Genomic DNA, 17274 nt, shown 5'->3' on the forward strand with positions numbered 1-17274 from the left:
TCTCGGGTTCTCTAACGGTTGATCATTAAGTAAGTTTGTATGTGTAGATGAAAGCCATCTGTTTGTTCTTTAATTGGAAATATTTTAATATAAAAATCAAATACACTTTGTAGACACTTAGGACAAGACACCACCTATACCCATCCCTCAGCTTCTTGGTAGTCTGGGTTCATATTTATGTAGCTTTACTTCTTACTCATCCCTGTCCGACTTTATCCATTCATATTCTATCAAAACTGCGCATAGGCAGTTATGTATAAATCACAATGATATGTGTCCTCTGCAGGATAATGTAAAGTAGCACAATTTGGCTCTTCACTGCTTCTCTTCTGAAGATTCAGAAATGCTAAGTTCATGCTGTATCCAGGACAGGATAACGGGGAGCATCTGGAGCGGTCAGTCGCTCCCTGTCTCTGGGAGAGCAACAGCAGGCTGGGTCAGGAGGGAGGGTGCTGAAGGACGTGTGTCTTACAGGAAGGGGACACCTGGGATGCTTAATGAGATGGGCATGATTCAACTCTCTACAAATGTCACAACCACGAGGAAAGAAAAAGTAGACTTAACGGCATTTACTCTGAAATCAGTTTCCTACTAACAAATGGGCACATAGGATGGTACCTTCTTACGGGGTTAAGCAGATGTGTGGTGCGGGGCCATGCAGCTCAAAGAAAAGCCTAGCCCCATCCCCATCTCAGCACTGATTTTGTTAAACCACGAACTAGTTACTGAGAATATATTTTAGGGATGAGTTTATCATCCAGGCTCCTCCCCCACCCCGACCCCCTGTGCTGGATTTATTTTATTTGGGCATTTTCTCCTAGTTGGGATACATTTTGGTCTACTCATTTAAATGCTATTAAATATTATTTATTATTATTATTATTTTGCTTTAGTTAGTAAAACTTTTGGTACTGGGACCCCATCAAGCTCCTTCAACATTAGTATGTTTCCTTTTGAAAGGCCGAATGGTCACGGTTTTTTTCTTCTCCCATCTCTTTACAGCCTTGCCTCCCCGATTGAAAGAGATGAAAAGCCAGGAGTCGGCTGCAGGTTCCAAGCTAGTGCTTCGGTGTGAAACCAGTTCGGAGTACTCTGCACTCAGATTCAAATGGTTTAAGAATGGGAATGAGCTGAACCGAAAAAATAAGCCACAAAACATCAAGATTCAGAAAAAGCCAGGGTGAGTCAAGTGCATTTAGTAGGAGAATTTGTGCCAACAGCAGCGGGATAATTTAGGAGAGAAAGTTATATAGATCGTAGTATTAAATTTGCTGTAAAGTATGATATATGATGAATAGGAAGGCTTTTGATTGGATAGTCGCCAGAGAATGTCTTATCAAATAGAAAGTAACTTGGGAGTTTATGATTTTTACAACTTTTGGATGAAGAAGTGGGGAGCCGGAGAGGAAGTTGTAGGAAGTCAGATGGGACTGGGAGGGAGGGAAGGAGGAAGATGGAATTAGTGGTAGCTAATGTAAAAGTCACGAAACATGAGATTCGGTCTCCTTATAACAAGACAAGTGATATTTTAGTGCCAATGTCTAATGCAGTCAAAATCCCAATGCCATATAAAGCTTTACAATTGCCTTCATTTATGAAATATAATGCAGTGAGTGTATATTATTTTCAAACAGTGAGGGTTAACGCATATAATTATGTCTTATATAATAATGAGAATTTTTAGCCAACAATACTATAAAAGACCATCAACACTATAGCAGATTTGACAACGCAGTAATCTTTAGGCCAAGGACCTTATGTTTTCTACCTCCTTGAGCATGGCAATGCTAGAAGCACCCTATGGGAAACATGTGGTACCTCAGTGGCTACGTTAGATGTCTCTTCGAAGCTAATGCAGCTTCTAGTATCCAAGCAATCTTCATTTCAGTGTATTTCCTTCTTTACCAATTGCTTTTACTGGACTGGACAGATGGCTTAGTGATTAAGAGCACTGATTGCTTTTCTAGAGGACCTGGGTTCAATTCCCAGCACCCATAGTAGCCTACAAGTGTTTGTAACTTCAGTTCTATGGGACCCGACACCCTTACACAGACATACATGCAGGCAAAACACCAATGCACATTAGAGAGAAAGAAAGAGAGAGAGAGAGAGAGAGAGAGAGAGAGAGAGAGAGAGAGAGAGAGAGAAGAATTGCTTTCACAAGGATTAAAATACATTTTGAGGAAATCAAAGAAGAGAACAACCAATTATATGCTTTCTTTTTCTTCTGAGCAATTCATTAATTGATCTGACATCTTTAATGTGGTTCTCAACTCTGAGAGGCTTTATGCCCCGACGTCTCAGAAGACTTCTGTGAAGACCAGGGTTTTATAACAAAAACAGCAGCAGAAGGACATCACCCCTTCTTCCCTTTGATTTCATAAGCTGTCTACCAAAGCGTTGTCACACACGCATGAGAAAGCGAGAACAGGATGATTCTGATGCAAATGTAATTGAATGTTATCAAACTGTCTAATTACTCTGATGACAATAATTAGGGATTATCCCCCTAGTTCTCATGGCCTTATTAATTATACCACTTATTCTTGATATTGATCGTGTCAGCAAGATCTGTTGGTTTGGAAAGATAAAGTATGAGAAAGGGGGCTGGGTATCACAGTCTACAGCAGGTGTTATTACAGAGACACAGCACAGAGCAATGTAAAGAGCCCAGGCACCCTTCTAACATAGAGTTGGTATGCATTCCAACGTATGGTAAAGGCAGTCCAGTGGCTGGCATGGGATGACTAATTTTGTAGATTCAAAAACTGAGAGTCAAACCTGGTGCGCACCTGTTATCCCAGACATGGAAGGCTGAGTCAGGGTGATCACCACATGTTTTGAGGCAAGTGGCACTTCATAGCATGGTCCTGTTCAGGAACAAATTCTTAAGAAAGGGAAAAGAAAAATTGAGGGTCAAACAAATTATATAACACCTTGCCTAGGGTCGTGGAACTTGCAAAACACTCCAACACAGATTTATTTACTTATTTTTTGCTTTCTTATACCATTCTGTCATAAGGTAGGAACCATGCAGGAAGGAGGAGAAACAGTGGAAAATTTGCAAAGATATGATTCTGAATGGAGGTTAAGACAAAAAAATAATTGTAGATACTGGATGGAACAGGTTTTGCTCTTTGTTCTGATTTCATCAAGTAGGCAAATTAAGTTTTATGTTTGTGTATACACACACACACACCAGGTAACCTCTCACACGTAGCTGTAAGCTGGCCCATTGTTAGCAAAACTTGAGTTTGTGAGGGGCATTATGCTAGGGATATAGTCAAATCAAAGAGATAGAAGGCCCACTTCTGTGCATAGGCAGTCCTATGGTTGTATAGGGACAATCTAATTTAGTCCTAATACAACATGGGAATTCCAGACCGTGTGCTGAAACACATTGTTGGAGCCGATACTTGGACAGGCACATGTGGGCTGAAGGGGAGCAGAAACTTTTTGGAGAGCACATGTCCTCAATCTTATATGTGGAAATAAGCAAGTAAAGTTGGGTAAATAAGGTAGAGAAAGAACAAAAATGTGAGAAACTAATGCAAGTGTGTTTCTGGAAAGGATACATGTGCTCTTAAAGGCCTATTCATTTACCTGACTGGGATAACATATAACGCACCATTAGCATTCCAGAAGACATTTTCATATTGACTGCATAGGTCCAGACAGCTCTGAGCATGGTCTACATACTAATGTATTTCCCACCCACATCAGAAAGGCCAGCGTTATGAAATTATTCACTTTAATTCCGGCCTTGCTGCAAAGAAGTAAATGGGGAGAAATTTATTCAAGCTATGTGATTGTAAATTATTCTTGGCACAAAAAGAGTTTATGTATTTGAGTTCAAAATAAGACATGAGTTCCGTAGAGTCGGTGGCTGCTTAGGGGATCAGCTCATTGATTTTCACAATCAGAAGATTTGTCATTTCTAAAGCGCTTCAAAATTAGCATTGCTAGATTTTAGAGTAGCCAACAAGATCTAAATTTAACCTTAGCAAAATGTTCTATTATTCTATTTGTCCTATAAACAAATAGAATGAATATTATTATTATTATACTGCTTTAAAAACAATCAGCCTCTTGAGAATGAACTTATGTAAGTTTCTTTGTATAACATAATGTAATGTAAAGGGTGTAAGGTTACTAAATAAACCTAGAATTTAAATAGGCCTGACTCCAGCATTCATGTTAATTTCACAAGTACTTGTGATTTTAGTATATGAAGTCAGAATACCGTGGCTGGTATCATTAGCTCAGGCTATCACTAAAACCTATCGATACTTTTCTTGTTCAAATACTCATAATGCTTTTTGTTACCTTGATCCTGACACTAGGAATATGTTGAGTTGATTGGTTGGTCATGTGACTTAAATTTAATCTTTGGCTGTGAACAACTAAGCAGGAGTGAATTTTAATTTGAGGTGTCGGATTTCCCTAGGAGTCTGTTCAAATCAAATGCTGACTCTTTCAGCTGTTGGTTATCTAGATTGCAGATGGCAACCAAATTTCCCTTTTAATCCCTTCGTGTTATGAGAAGATTTCATACCAACGGGCAGTTTCTGTCTTTGTGTAAACTCATCTTCCTCTTGGACCCCGCCCCCTCTTTTCCTGCATATTCTTCCTATGGGTTTGAATCCATATTTAAGCTTTTGTTTGTTTTATTTGGGAAGCCGCGTGTGGGACCAATTAAAAGAAACAGGACCCACTCCATATTGTATATATGTTTATCCCTCTATTCTTGTTGTCTGTGCCTGGTAGATGATCTGGATCGAGAAAGTGAGCTGAAGGCGTCGGGCCTGTCAGATTGGCCTCACTGATGTACCTGTTGTGGATTAGCCGTGTGAAAGGCAAACTTCTAGTTCTTGTCATTTTCGCATATGTTTATATAATCCTAGTGTTGCTTCAGCTTTTCATTGCTGATGGTATTTTAATTTGATCTGGAAGTGCTTTTGCTTGTTCAAAACCCGTTTGAAGATTTTACTGATACCTGCTCTGGGGCTGGTAAGATGGCTCAGCATGGTAATGGTGCTTGCCACCAAGCCTGGTGACCTGCGGTCAAACCCAAGAACCCATATAAAGGAAGACGGAGAGAGCCAACTACCACAGTGATTTCCACACACGTGGGTGGTGGGAAGAGCTCCCTCCGGGTATGGAGAGGTTAATGAGTGGATGGATGAATGAATTTAGGGTGTTCTGCTGTTCTCAGTGGCCACTCATGAACAGCTCTATATCAGGAAAGTTCATGTATAGTCCTTTTCTTAGCTGCTGATGCACTTTGACGGGCCATGGGAATGGTATGTAAGGATTCCTCGTTTCCCTGTGTAATGAGTGATCATTTCGTGTGGTTTATGTGGGCGTTCAACATGCTGCCTGGTTGTGCTTTCTAAGAAGTTCCTCTTGTCCTTCCACATCCTTCTCACAGAAAGCAGGTTGACATCTGAAGCAGAATTGAAGGCATGCATCCATGCACATACAGGCACACTCACACATCCACACACGTGTGAGCTACATGCATGTAGACCTTGTAAGAGTGTGCTTGGCAAATGGCCTTCCAGTCTTGAGTCTCAGCGACAAAAAAACGTCATAGATTTCTTATTTGGTTCTGAATTCCCAAGAGTCTCCCATGTAAGACCGCCATGTACTTCCCCACTTCTTTTTCTCTGAGGCTCAGTTTTCTTAGGACACTTGGCCACTCTCAAATCACTTCTTTTTCGAGGTAGCAGTGCAGTGATGTATTTAAAGTCATTATGCTTCATCCTTCTTCACTTGTGGGACTCTTCTTTTAATAGAATTCTTTCTCTTATTAGGATTTCTAGACTCTCTCCAATTGTAATTCACCTTCTTCTGAAGTCCTCTGGTTACTTTTTTTTTTAATCAGCTGTCACTCAAAAATATACTTCAGAGTTCCAGCTGTGACCGAGCCAGTTCCAAATGTACTGGGACTCCTAGCCAATTTGATTTTGTATTCTGCTTTAACATTAATTTCACCCAAGATTAAATGCCCTTTTCTTTCTTTTTCTCAGTTTTTTTTTAAAATCTTCTTTAAATGGCTGGTGTTGAAAGATAGGCTACTTGAAAGCTCTATTTTCTTTGTGCATTGTGATTGTTACATCTCTTACCCTTGAGTATTTCCACACTGGTTTCTGAATCTGGTTATATCTGTTACACATGTCTCAATTAAGATAAGTCTTGGTCTTAAACCATTGATGGTCTGTCCTGGATTCTCAGGGGTGGTCTCTACGTTAGCGATTGTATGACCACGTGTAATACCTGTCTTCAAAAGGCACCTTAGAGGCTTGTGTATAACTACTGAGAAACGCTTGCATAAAGAAATCCCAAATCCCCTTTCCATTGTTTAGTGAAATATTTTTTTTGAACACAGAATAGTGCCCCCCCAATCCCTTTTGTCCATCATAGCATTTGATTATATTACTTGGGTTTGTATTCCAGGAAGCATGGGGCAGGCCTATTAGGAGAATTTAGATTTCAGAACTATCCTTTAAAGATTATGCCAACTGGAAATTTAATTACTCTGTTTCATATAGTTCAATCCAGTTCAATAGTTAAAATATGAAATTGTGCAGGGTCAAGAAAGAGGTCTTCATAGACGAGCGTAGGATTGTTTCTGGAATCATAAATGGGGAAGATCAGGGCTTCTTAGTTGCTGTACATTCTTAGAATATTGCTCTAATTGTCTGACTTCAGAATTTTGGGTCTTAACATTAAAAGTCTCTCTCTTTTAATATTCAGAATTTGCTCTTCCTCTGATATTGAGGATCAGGATATTTTCTAGTTTTCCTCGTAATTTGTTGTTCCCATCTGTTATTTCGTGATCAGACAGCAAAATTCTTCCAGAAGACTTTGCCATGTTTTTAGCTGAAAAAAATCTTTTACAGTGTTTATTCTTATGTTTCTTTGCTTCAGAACCTCCTACCATGAAGCAAACTCATCACAGGTAGACCAAGTATATACAAAGAAATTTCCATTAGAAAATATTTATTTAAATATTCCCAAAGCCTGGCATGACATCTAATATGGGATTTTGATAATTTTAGGGGCTGTTAAGTATTATTAACACCAAATATCTATTTGTCACGATATTTGCTGCGAACATGGTCCATTTTGGTTTCTAAAGGTACTTTAGGGAAAGTTTTCTTTGAATAGCCTCTGTGGTTAATGAGTGGCTATTCCTTAAATAGTCTTGGCTGGTTCTCTTATTTAGATAAACAAGGCAATTGCTAGTAAATCTTTCTGACAACTTCTTCTGTGGACCGTTATTTTCCAAAAGTGTGAATAGATGTGCTAAGTGAAAGAAGAAAGAGTTGGCTAAGTAAGTAGATAGAAGTTAAGTGATATATATTATTCTCCTGGCTATTCAGAGTCTGTTAGTTATATTAAAGTTTCTGAGAAGCTTGAGGGGTAGGTAGGGCTTTAATGTTTTCCAGTGTTGTTGAAGAGAACCCATTTGTTATGATTACACTCCATCATGACCCCTGCTAAGTTTGACTGTTGTTTTTTTGGGGAGTTACAGCTAGTAGAGGTAACTTTCTGACTAACAAGCTGACCTGGTCATGGCTGCCCTGGATCTGCCCCCTCCTAATACTGTCACTGCCCCCTTTACATTGCATCTTGCTTCCTGCTGTCTGCATTGGGTATATTAGGGCCTTTGATAGCATAAGCAGGGTCATCCCAAAACTTCTTTGATCCATTCCTACATGTATCCAGTATTGCCTGTGGGACAATCCAGGGGCAACACTGTGCTGTGTGCTGTTGTGAGGACACCAGTGGCTTTTTTTTTTAAATCGCAGACTGCCTGCTCTGGTTGCATCTGGACAGAAGATGTAGTGAGAGATCTGTAGTAAGAAGGCTTTGCAGGAGAGGCAGGGGGATGGCAAGGATCTCGATAAGGAGAGAGATGCTCCAGTTGCATGATTTGGCCGTGAAAAGTTTATCAAAGGGCTTGACACTGAAGATGGCCTTTGAAGATCAGTAAGGCCAGGTAGAAATACAAGGCACTCTGAGTGGGGGTGAATTATGGCCTGTCAGAGGCACTAGGGTAGAAGCATGAGGCCTATGTGTGGGATTTTGGTTGATTTTGATCAATGCCATCTACTAGACTGGAGTAGAAGAGAAGGCCTGAAGTTTGAAACCATACTTTCCACCTGAAGATTAATACTATGTGGCAAAAAGACCACACAATATGGAGAAAATAGCAAAACATGAAAGCAACCACCAATATTGCCGTCTTCCCTTCCTGCCCTTTTTCCTCCCATTGTTCTCACTACAGGGCATGGCTCTCAAATGCTAAGCTAGAATGCAGAACGGTGCTTAACAGTCTTTGTAAGCACAGAGTGGTGGTCATACTTATAATGCCATCACTTGGGAGACCGAGTCGGGAGGTTTTCCATGAATTCAAGTTATCCTTGCTGTAATGAGTTTTGAGCCAGCCTGGGCTAGTCTGATCAGCTCACCCACTTCCACCACATAAAGCCCTTTGCAAACACTGAGCCAGTCCTAGCAGTTCTGAGCTTTTGTGGGCCATAGATAGCCTAAATTACAGGCCACGCCCAACAATAAAGGAGGCGTGAGTGTACATCCCACCAGCATCCACATTAAAGAAATGGTGGCTATGGATTTAATGGTGAGAGGGTTCTAAAAGTGGGCTACTGTAGCAGGAATATTTATTCCAGTCTCAAGAGCCATTTGGGAGGCACTTTGTGCCCAGCAATGGCAATCTGCAGGGAGGACACCTTTCCTATCTCTGGAAATGATAAATCCACCCCATAGAAATTACCTTTTTTTTTTTTTTGATGTCACTCCACAGAGATGTGTGGAGTATTCTTATCTATCATAGACTCCATTAAATGATTCTTTCTATTGGGCTTATAAGAAACCAGCTTAAATATTTTTCTTCTCTTCCCAAACCTTTGTTTTGAACTTTTGAGATTAGAATCTAGTTTTGACATCTCTCCCTTTCCTTTCCTCTCTCCAAGCCCTAAACCCTCTCAATTTCCCCCTCCCCACTCTCCTTCAAATCCAGGACCTCTTTCTCCCCCATTAATTTTTATGGCATGCATATATGTATGTACATATATTCCTAAATATAACCTGGTCAGTCCATACAATGTTACTTTTATGTATGTTCTCAGGGCGACACTGAGATGTGATGAGGACAGAAAATTTGCCAGCTAAGAGCAGTGGTAGCAGAGGAATGAAGGGCACCACCAGAGAGCACCAACTTCACTATCTGTGTGATAAAATTAAGATTACGTCATAGGTAGTTTCCTGCGATACCGTATGTTTGGTCTGGCTGAAACATACGCCGGAACTGATATGATAACAAGTGACATTTTACCATTGTATCTGTAGGGTAGGAAGGGGGAAATTGAGAGTTCTGAACCCAGGAAAGTGTATTTTATTATATATTGATGCTGAAGATAAATTTCTGTGACACACTTACACGACTTTGGTCTCAATCTCACAGGAAGTCAGAGCTTCGAATTAACAAAGCATCGCTGGCTGATTCCGGAGAGTATATGTGCAAAGTGATCAGCAAGTTAGGGAACGACAGCGCCTCTGCCAACATCACCATCATCGACTCAAATGGTAAGACACCTGCCACCTGCTGTTTCTCAGATGTGTGAGGGATCCATGGGTTAATCTTTACACACACACACACACACACACACACACACACACACACACACATACACACACCTGCTTGAGTTGGTTAAAAAGGGCAGTCAAGTCTTTGGTCCTATCAACCACACAATACAGTTATATAGTTTATATACATTCTATACATACACACATACAGACACTCAAACACATGTAAAAACAAGTGTACTTATGTATGCGTCCATACATATGAACAAATGCATCTGTTTTATTTTTCTGCAAGACCTGCAGTTTTAGTGTTCCATTGTGTATTTTAAGCAATTACACCAAGCTAATAGCAAGCTAAGTACACTGACTTTTTCGGGCTGCTAGTTTTGAAATTAGGAACACCTGAGAGGCAGTGAATTTTCTACTTTGTAAAGGCGTCGAGCTTCTGACCCAGCCTCCTGAGAGCTGTTGGGGAGGATTTGCTTAACACAGGAAGGAGTCAGACACAGGAAGTACTGTCTCCCGGCTAACAACTTCCCTCAGCCCTCTTAGGAAATCCGAAGGCTGCAGTTGCTGGCTTGTGTCGTCTTATAGGTCAGTAACCCAACCTGTGATGATTTTGCAAGAGCTCATGAGAGCCTAACAATGTTTCTTCAAACCTTGGCACTTTGGGGTGCCATTTCAAAAGTCTTACTGTGTCTATTGTGTCTTGAAATGATGTGAATTTTTATAAGCCCAATCCTGCTTTCTCTGCTTCTTGGTAAAGATGAGAAACTTTCTATGGCAGGACATGGCCTTTTGCAGTAATAAGGCTGCAATGGCAGGCCATCATGGGAGGAGTAAGTAACAGTAAGGTTAAGTCCTTAAGAGACTGAATTAGTTTGTATCTCTTGATCCTCACATGACCCTTTATGTCAGGGAGAGGGGAGTAGAATAAAAAAAATTGGAGCAGTCTCACGAAAATCCAGGTTAGTGACTGTTCTTCTCTGGACTTGCCCAGGAAGTCTAGAGTGACATCATCAAAGTCTATTACTTTTCACTGTAGATACCTTTCACTATAGATAGTTCCCTCTGGTGGGAGTAAAGGAGACTCAATGAGAAGTAGTTTTAACTGCTAGTTTCTGAAGCCATGCTTTTGAATAAGTGCAAATGCCATTTAACATGTAAATGAGCAAGTACAATGTCACTTTGGTGTTTAATTGACACAGGTTGAGCAGAGCATTTTTCTCCTATTACTTTAGTCTGTATGTGATTTTTTTAGAATTGCTGCAGAAAACTCAAAATTTAAGCATTAATTAATTTCAATAGCTTACTCTTTACTGTGGTTTAGGTCATGATTTTTGAAAACAATAATTTTGTCTTTTTTGAGAATATCATGGTCTCTGTGTCATGTTTTGAAAGCTGTTCTTTCTTGTAATTCTATTTTAATATGTCTTCTTAATGTAAATTGTGAATTACGATTGTGACATTCAGGCTGGATTTTTGTAGCTATGTATACTATATACTCCCAGATAAATACAATGAGAGTATTATCATTACTTATAGTATGATTATATTGATTATTCCATGGCTTCTGGTTTACAGGATAAAACAGAGATGATCGACCCCTATAATAGTCCTGGAAAACATCTCTAGGGTCATTTTATTGTTAGTTTGGAGGGAACAAAAGTTTGATAATTCTCATTTTCACATTTCTCACATAAACGAGCCATCCGATTAATTTTCAAATCATGGTCTAGTGCTCAAAGTTGAATTTATAGTATTGATAAATTTAACTTTTGAGGATTGAAGGTTAGAGGTACTTATGATATTGAGCCTTTTTTTCTTAACCTAACAAAAATAAAAAGTTCATGGGATTATTTTATTCTTTTGTGACATTGCTTTGCTTGTTTGCTTTTCTGTCAGTGTCTGTAGCCCAGGTTAGCCCTTGGACCTGCTAGACTGTAGAGGATACTATTTATTTGTGATCTATTTTTCTCTGTCTCCCAACAAGATTTGTGCTAGGAAGGATATGATTAGCAGGGACCATGCCACACCATGCCATGAAACCCAGAGAATTAGCGAGGATTTACACCTGGCCATATATCCTGTCCACTGCTTAACCAGTGGGGGTGAAGCTACACCCACGTGTGACTGAGTAGATCTATTTCAATTAGCTGCTAGATATGAGATGCCTAATAAAAATTTAAGAAATTCCTTGTGCTTGTTTTTATTTGCTTCAGTGAAATCGTGACCATATTGCCAAAATATTCAAGCGCTTCAAAAAAGAACACATGTGTAGTCACTCATTTATTAAGTTACATTTGAAGAATTTGTTTATCGTTGGCCCTTTCTGATGTCTTTTCATTGCTTTGTGAAATTGGAAGAAAGAATTTACATGTGTAAATATGTGTAGACATGTGTAACCTTCTAGTGTCTAATGTTGATTTTCCTAGAAATATTATGGTAAGTCATAACCGTCCTGTGGCCAGTTACAAAATACATATTGGCAGAGGAAAGGGCCACACATGTTTTCCCTCAGCCCATACTCTGGGGGCTCATTTTTATCTAGTTATTTGGCTTCGTCTTTCTCTAAGAAATCCTAATTTCACAATTAATTCTTAGCTAACAAGCTCTAGGAAAACACTTGGATATTAGAATAAAGGAGCAAAGACAAGACCCACAGACATAATTGGTTTGCTATCTGTGCAGAGGTTACTGTGGGAGAATATACAGCCACTCAATCATATCGTGAGTTTTCTTTTTTAATCAGGAGAAAACTTATATGAGGTTCAGGCTCCCATAGGAATAATTGGGCTCAGAATCATTGTTGTTCTATTTGCGAAACAAAAAAATATTTTTAATAACGTTTGAATAGCTTATATTTTGTGTTTTAAAATTTTGGCTCATCTGCGTCATGGGCTTAGTTAGCCCTTACCTCTCTTCCAAGCATGGTATTGTGGGAAATATATTGGTAAACAGCTTGTGAAGTCACAGTGAGAAGAATGGCAGGAAGGTTTTGCCTATTTTTATTTATGTGTTTATTATTTTGAGACAAGGTCCACTACGCAGCTCTGGCTGGTCTTGAAGTTGCTATATAGACCAGACTGGCCTGGAACTCAAAAAGAGCTGCTTGCTTTTGCCTCCTGACTAATTACTGGGGTTAAAGGCATGCACCACTGAGCCTGGAGTCCAGGAGATTTTAAAACTTGTTTGTCATTCTCCATGAATATTATATTATGTAGGGTGCTCATGAAAGCTAATACACATTAATAATATGGTTAGAATATGACAGATTATGCGTAGTACCCCTACAGCATTTATTAATTTGAAAACTTCTCTGTTGCTTATGTATGCATTGAGTACAATAAAAGTTCGGATATTCTAAGATGTTCCTGAGTTCATGTTTTACCATTGCTAGTGAATTAGTGCACCCACTATTAAAATCTATTTTAATCACAATTTGGTATGCATAGTAGAGCCTTAGAAGTTTAGGGAAATAACGAATTATATAATGTATGTTAAATCTGCACAGACATCCCATATGTGTGTGTGTTTTCCCGAATATTTATGTTCTCATTATGCTCATGACAAAGTCTCCAACAAGTCATACATTTTTATTCATTAGAAAAATTATTTTCCAGAAGACACTTATCAGCCATTGCACTTGAGACTCAATCCAGTTTATTAAAATCATTTTTCAAACATGAAAAATACAGCAGTGTTATGTTTTCAGGTCTGCTAAGCGTGAGATGGTCATCAGTGTTCAATTCCTGACGATTCTAAAGCCTCACTGTTTACACCATCGAGTAGACCTTTGTAAATCTAACGAACCAACTTACTGTGCTAAAATCCATCACTTAGCTGCTAGGCGAGGAGATTGCAGGACTGAAGTCTTTTTAAAATCTGAAAGTGGAATGTAAAATTCCAATTATACTAAAAACAAGCAGATTTTTTGTTTAAATCCTTGAACCCTGCACACGGCAGAAGGGCTTTCTGGGTAATTAGTGTTAATCAATTGGATTGACATTTCTTAATAGCAAAGATCTTTTTAAAGTCTCTGTTTTGAACCTATAAGTTATTTGTTAAGCTCTGAGCTTACATTTCCTCAATATTAATTCAGGAAATATTTTTACCGAAACCACAGTCATTAAAGAGGTTTTAAAGATCTCCAGGATAAATATCTAATTTAGGAAGGGCGCTATCTTCAGGAGCTTCCATGTCCAGATATAACGGCTGCAACCATTTGTTACTATGACCATTTGTCTCTAATGCTGCATCCAATCACAAGAGGAAGTTACAGTTAACCTGTCCTCTGTGCTGAGGTCTTTTTTTTTCCTTTTTTAATCTTCTTGGAAGGTCACAGTAGACAATCACTCGGTTTGCCAAAAATAAATGTGGAGAAAATTTTGACATCAGGTTGGGCTTGGCTCTTTGCCCAACCCTTGACAGGCAATGTGGTGGTCAAGCCATTGATGCATTCTGAAGGGCAGAATAAGGAGGGATCTGTCAATGTGGGCACAAGGTTGGAAAGCCTGATGTTGGAAGCGTTCCAGGCGTGTCTGCAGAGGAACGACGATTGTGAATCTGGGATTACAAAAAGTTTCCTCAGTTTCTACGTTTCCAAAAAAAGAGCGATTTTATTGTATTTTCTACAGCCTGCCTCAATACAACTACTTGCCTTTGCTTCAGGAACAAGTGTCCCCACTGGTTCAGCTGAGAACATTCCTCTCTGCTGCCCCCTGCATGAGAAATTTCTGAGGGTGTCCTACACCCTCATTCTCAAATCCCTTTTACTTTGTCCCCTTTCTAATGAGCATAAGAAGCGGTGGAGGAAATTTTGATGTCATGAAAACAGTCTTACTTTGCAAATGCTTGACTTTAGAAGGCTCTCTTACTTTGCACTAAGAAGATAACATCTGGGCTTCTTGAAAGACATATTTCTGGTCTTTGATACTTGACCATCTCTTCCGAATCTCTCTCACGGGACTTTTATTCTCTCTAGTTCCTCAAATTCTTGGGTCCCTCAAAAAATTCAAAAGTTGAAGGGGAATTATCACTTCAATCGATTTTTCTTCCGTGTTAGGCTGGTCCCATCACGGTACTATCTGTGGTTAAAAGGATTGCATTGGTAATGAGCACATCACTCTATGATTAATCAAGTATTAGTTTAGACTTAAAATGATAGCCTACATGACCTTCTAAGAGTTTCAGGCAGATGTAATACTTTGTTATTGTTTTTATTGAGCTTTATGTATTTCTCTGCCCCCCCCCCCTCGTTTTGTATGGTAGCTGACATCATATGAGACTTGGCTTATTTTTGTCCTGGTTAGGGAGGGTGAGAGTATACAGCATTAGATAACTTATACTTAGTCAAGGCGGAAGGATTCTATCATTTTACCTTTGCATCATCCTACTATCACGAAACTGCCTTTGAACAGAATCTAACCGACTAGAGCCAGTCTTAGGACTGAACGCTGAGCTACATAGACTGTATTAGCCTCCTTTATTCCATCCTTAGAGCTGGAAGAACAATTTTAGAGTCTTAAGTAGGTCTCATAATTCTCAGGATGATGGTGTTCCCTGCTGTGCAAGTTTATCCTTCTTTCCTTCAGGGAAGTACCAGCTCAGGCAGGCTCTGTCCGGAGTAGCCAACATGTACCAGACGATAATGCTCCCACCGTGCTTTTCTCTGGCGATTTGAAGAGTTCCATGCCAGAACTTGGTGTCATCTGCCAATCCCGACAGAAAACACTGCTTGCTTTTTTTTTTTGAACAAAACAGTAATTTTCCAGCCTCCTCAAGATTAGAAGTTACCTCGCTTTGGTGTGGCAATGACTTTGACGCTCTTAATTCCCCATTTCTTTTTCCCTTCCAAGGAACCCACCATCCGTCTCTCTAGTGCTTTCTTCCTCATTCACCCCAGGGGGAGCAAACGGTTCCTCATAATTACTTAGCGTAATTCATCTCAGGCTCTTCCCCCACGAAAGAAGAACTATTTATTTGAACTGTCTTCACGCAGTGCGCCTTTCTCGCACCCGCTTGCATCTGGAAGGCAGTCAATGGCCCCAGATCCCAGACTCCTGCTGTGCCCTGTAATCGCCTGTCACCTTTTCTTTCTTGCAGAGTTCACCACTGGCATGCCAGCCTCCACCGAAAGAGCATATGTGTCCTCAGGTAAGGAACGGAGCCTGGCAAGTTTTTACTAACCAGTATGAGAGGCTTAACTGCTGGCTGCTCATCGGTACTAATCAGCACTCCCTTTGCATCCAAATTTCAGCTCTTCCTGCTGCTCCAGGGGTTTTCTCAGCTTCCTCCTGCCTTTTTGAATTTTACTTGGGGCAGGACGTTTCTTTGCTGTATCCCTGAATGGTGGCTCAAGACACAAATAGGAGAGAATGATCAGATCTACACGCCGCTTTGTGGTATTAGACAAGTTGAAGAGAAACCTTAGGGATACAGGATCAGATTTTCTATCTTTGAGCCTGCTTCTCTTGGTTGCTTGGGCAACCCATTCATTGGAAGAAGACTGTGAACCTAGACAGTGGACCCAGCATCTGATGTCTGACCTTTGGGATGCTGTTGGCAGATTCTGGTTCACTAAATCCGAAACAACGACAAAAACCTTGACTTTTCCCAAATGTTATTGTCATGTTCTATTTCCTTTCATTTTTGCCTGTAATATTTACTGGTGGTAGTTGCAGGCTGGGAAGACCCAAGCTTCTTATCTGCCAACTCTACAAACCCATATATAACCAGAATTCACTGATTTTGCTGCTAGTTACAGAATGATTTCATCTGCCTTGTTTTTAATTGTTCTTGAGACAGAGATTTGCTATGTGGCTCAGTCCAGCATCCCTCTTGGGGGTCCTTTGCTGCTTCCCTGGAACTAAGATTACAGCCGTGCACCACCATGCCCACTCTTCAGTTTTTTGAGATTATAAATAATTACACCATTTCTCTCTCTTCCCCCTCCCTCTAAACCCTCTCATATACCCCTCCTTGTTCTCTTTCCACTGCATGACCTCTTAAATATTCCTAAATATAACCTGCATGCTCAGTGTGCATAATCTTACTTCTATATTTATTTTCAAGGCCGACGATTTGCTATTGGATAACCAATTGGTATACTTTTCCCTGGGGAAAACTATTTTTTTTTTACTCTTAACATTCCTTGGTTGCCTGTGGTTCTTTGTGCAGGACTGAGGTCTTGTGGGCTTTCCCTGGTCTACTGTGACATATCTATTGTTGTCTTTGTTCAGCTCAAGTTTATGCAGTCATGTTGGCGAGACCTCATGGGTGTAGTTTCTCACTTTCTGAGCTAGATACTTTCACCATAACTTTCCGAGTCCCTGGCTTTTACAGTCTTTCTGTAATATGTCCTTAGCCTTAGGTGTGGGAGTATTTTGAAGATGCATCCTTTAGGATTGAGTGTCTCAACCCTGGATTTTGATTGGGTTGTGTTTTTCTGTAATGGTTTCCAACAGTTACAGTGAGAAAGTTCATTGATGAGGGGTGAGAAGTGTACTTTATTTTCTATGATTTTATGGCTAAGAGAACCCTAGGAAATTCAAAAATTAGTATTTATTTAGCAGTAAATTTGTGGACAGTTGAGACTGAAAACTCATTTCCTTTCTGTAATTTCTTTTATTTTTGGATATAATAAAATTACATCTTTGC

At 39.8% G+C, this 17274-nt stretch overlaps 1 protein-coding gene across 5 annotated transcripts in view; it reads left to right on the top strand.

The window, feature by feature from the left end:
• Nrg1 (neuregulin 1) overlaps positions 1 to 17274 on the top strand; it is a 199601-nt gene that overhangs the window by 40517 nt on the left and 141810 nt on the right. For 4 of the 5 annotated variants that reach the window (XM_085680787.2, XM_048456532.3, XM_048456534.3 and 1 more), the window contains exons 2-4: positions 1003 to 1180; positions 9494 to 9615; positions 15721 to 15771. In XM_085680787.2, coding sequence (XP_085536913.1) covers positions 1003 to 1180; positions 9494 to 9615; positions 15721 to 15771 — 351 coding nt within the window. Of the gene's footprint in view, positions 1 to 1002; positions 1181 to 9493; positions 9616 to 15656; positions 15772 to 17274 lie in introns of those variants that run through there. The other variant, XM_087901186.1, reaches the window with a different exon arrangement.

Source organism: Myodes glareolus, chromosome 23 (assembly GCF_982192425.1).
Source record: "Myodes glareolus chromosome 23, mMyoGla1.1, whole genome shotgun sequence".
NCBI classification, from domain to species: Eukaryota; Metazoa; Chordata; class Mammalia; order Rodentia; family Cricetidae; genus Myodes; species Myodes glareolus.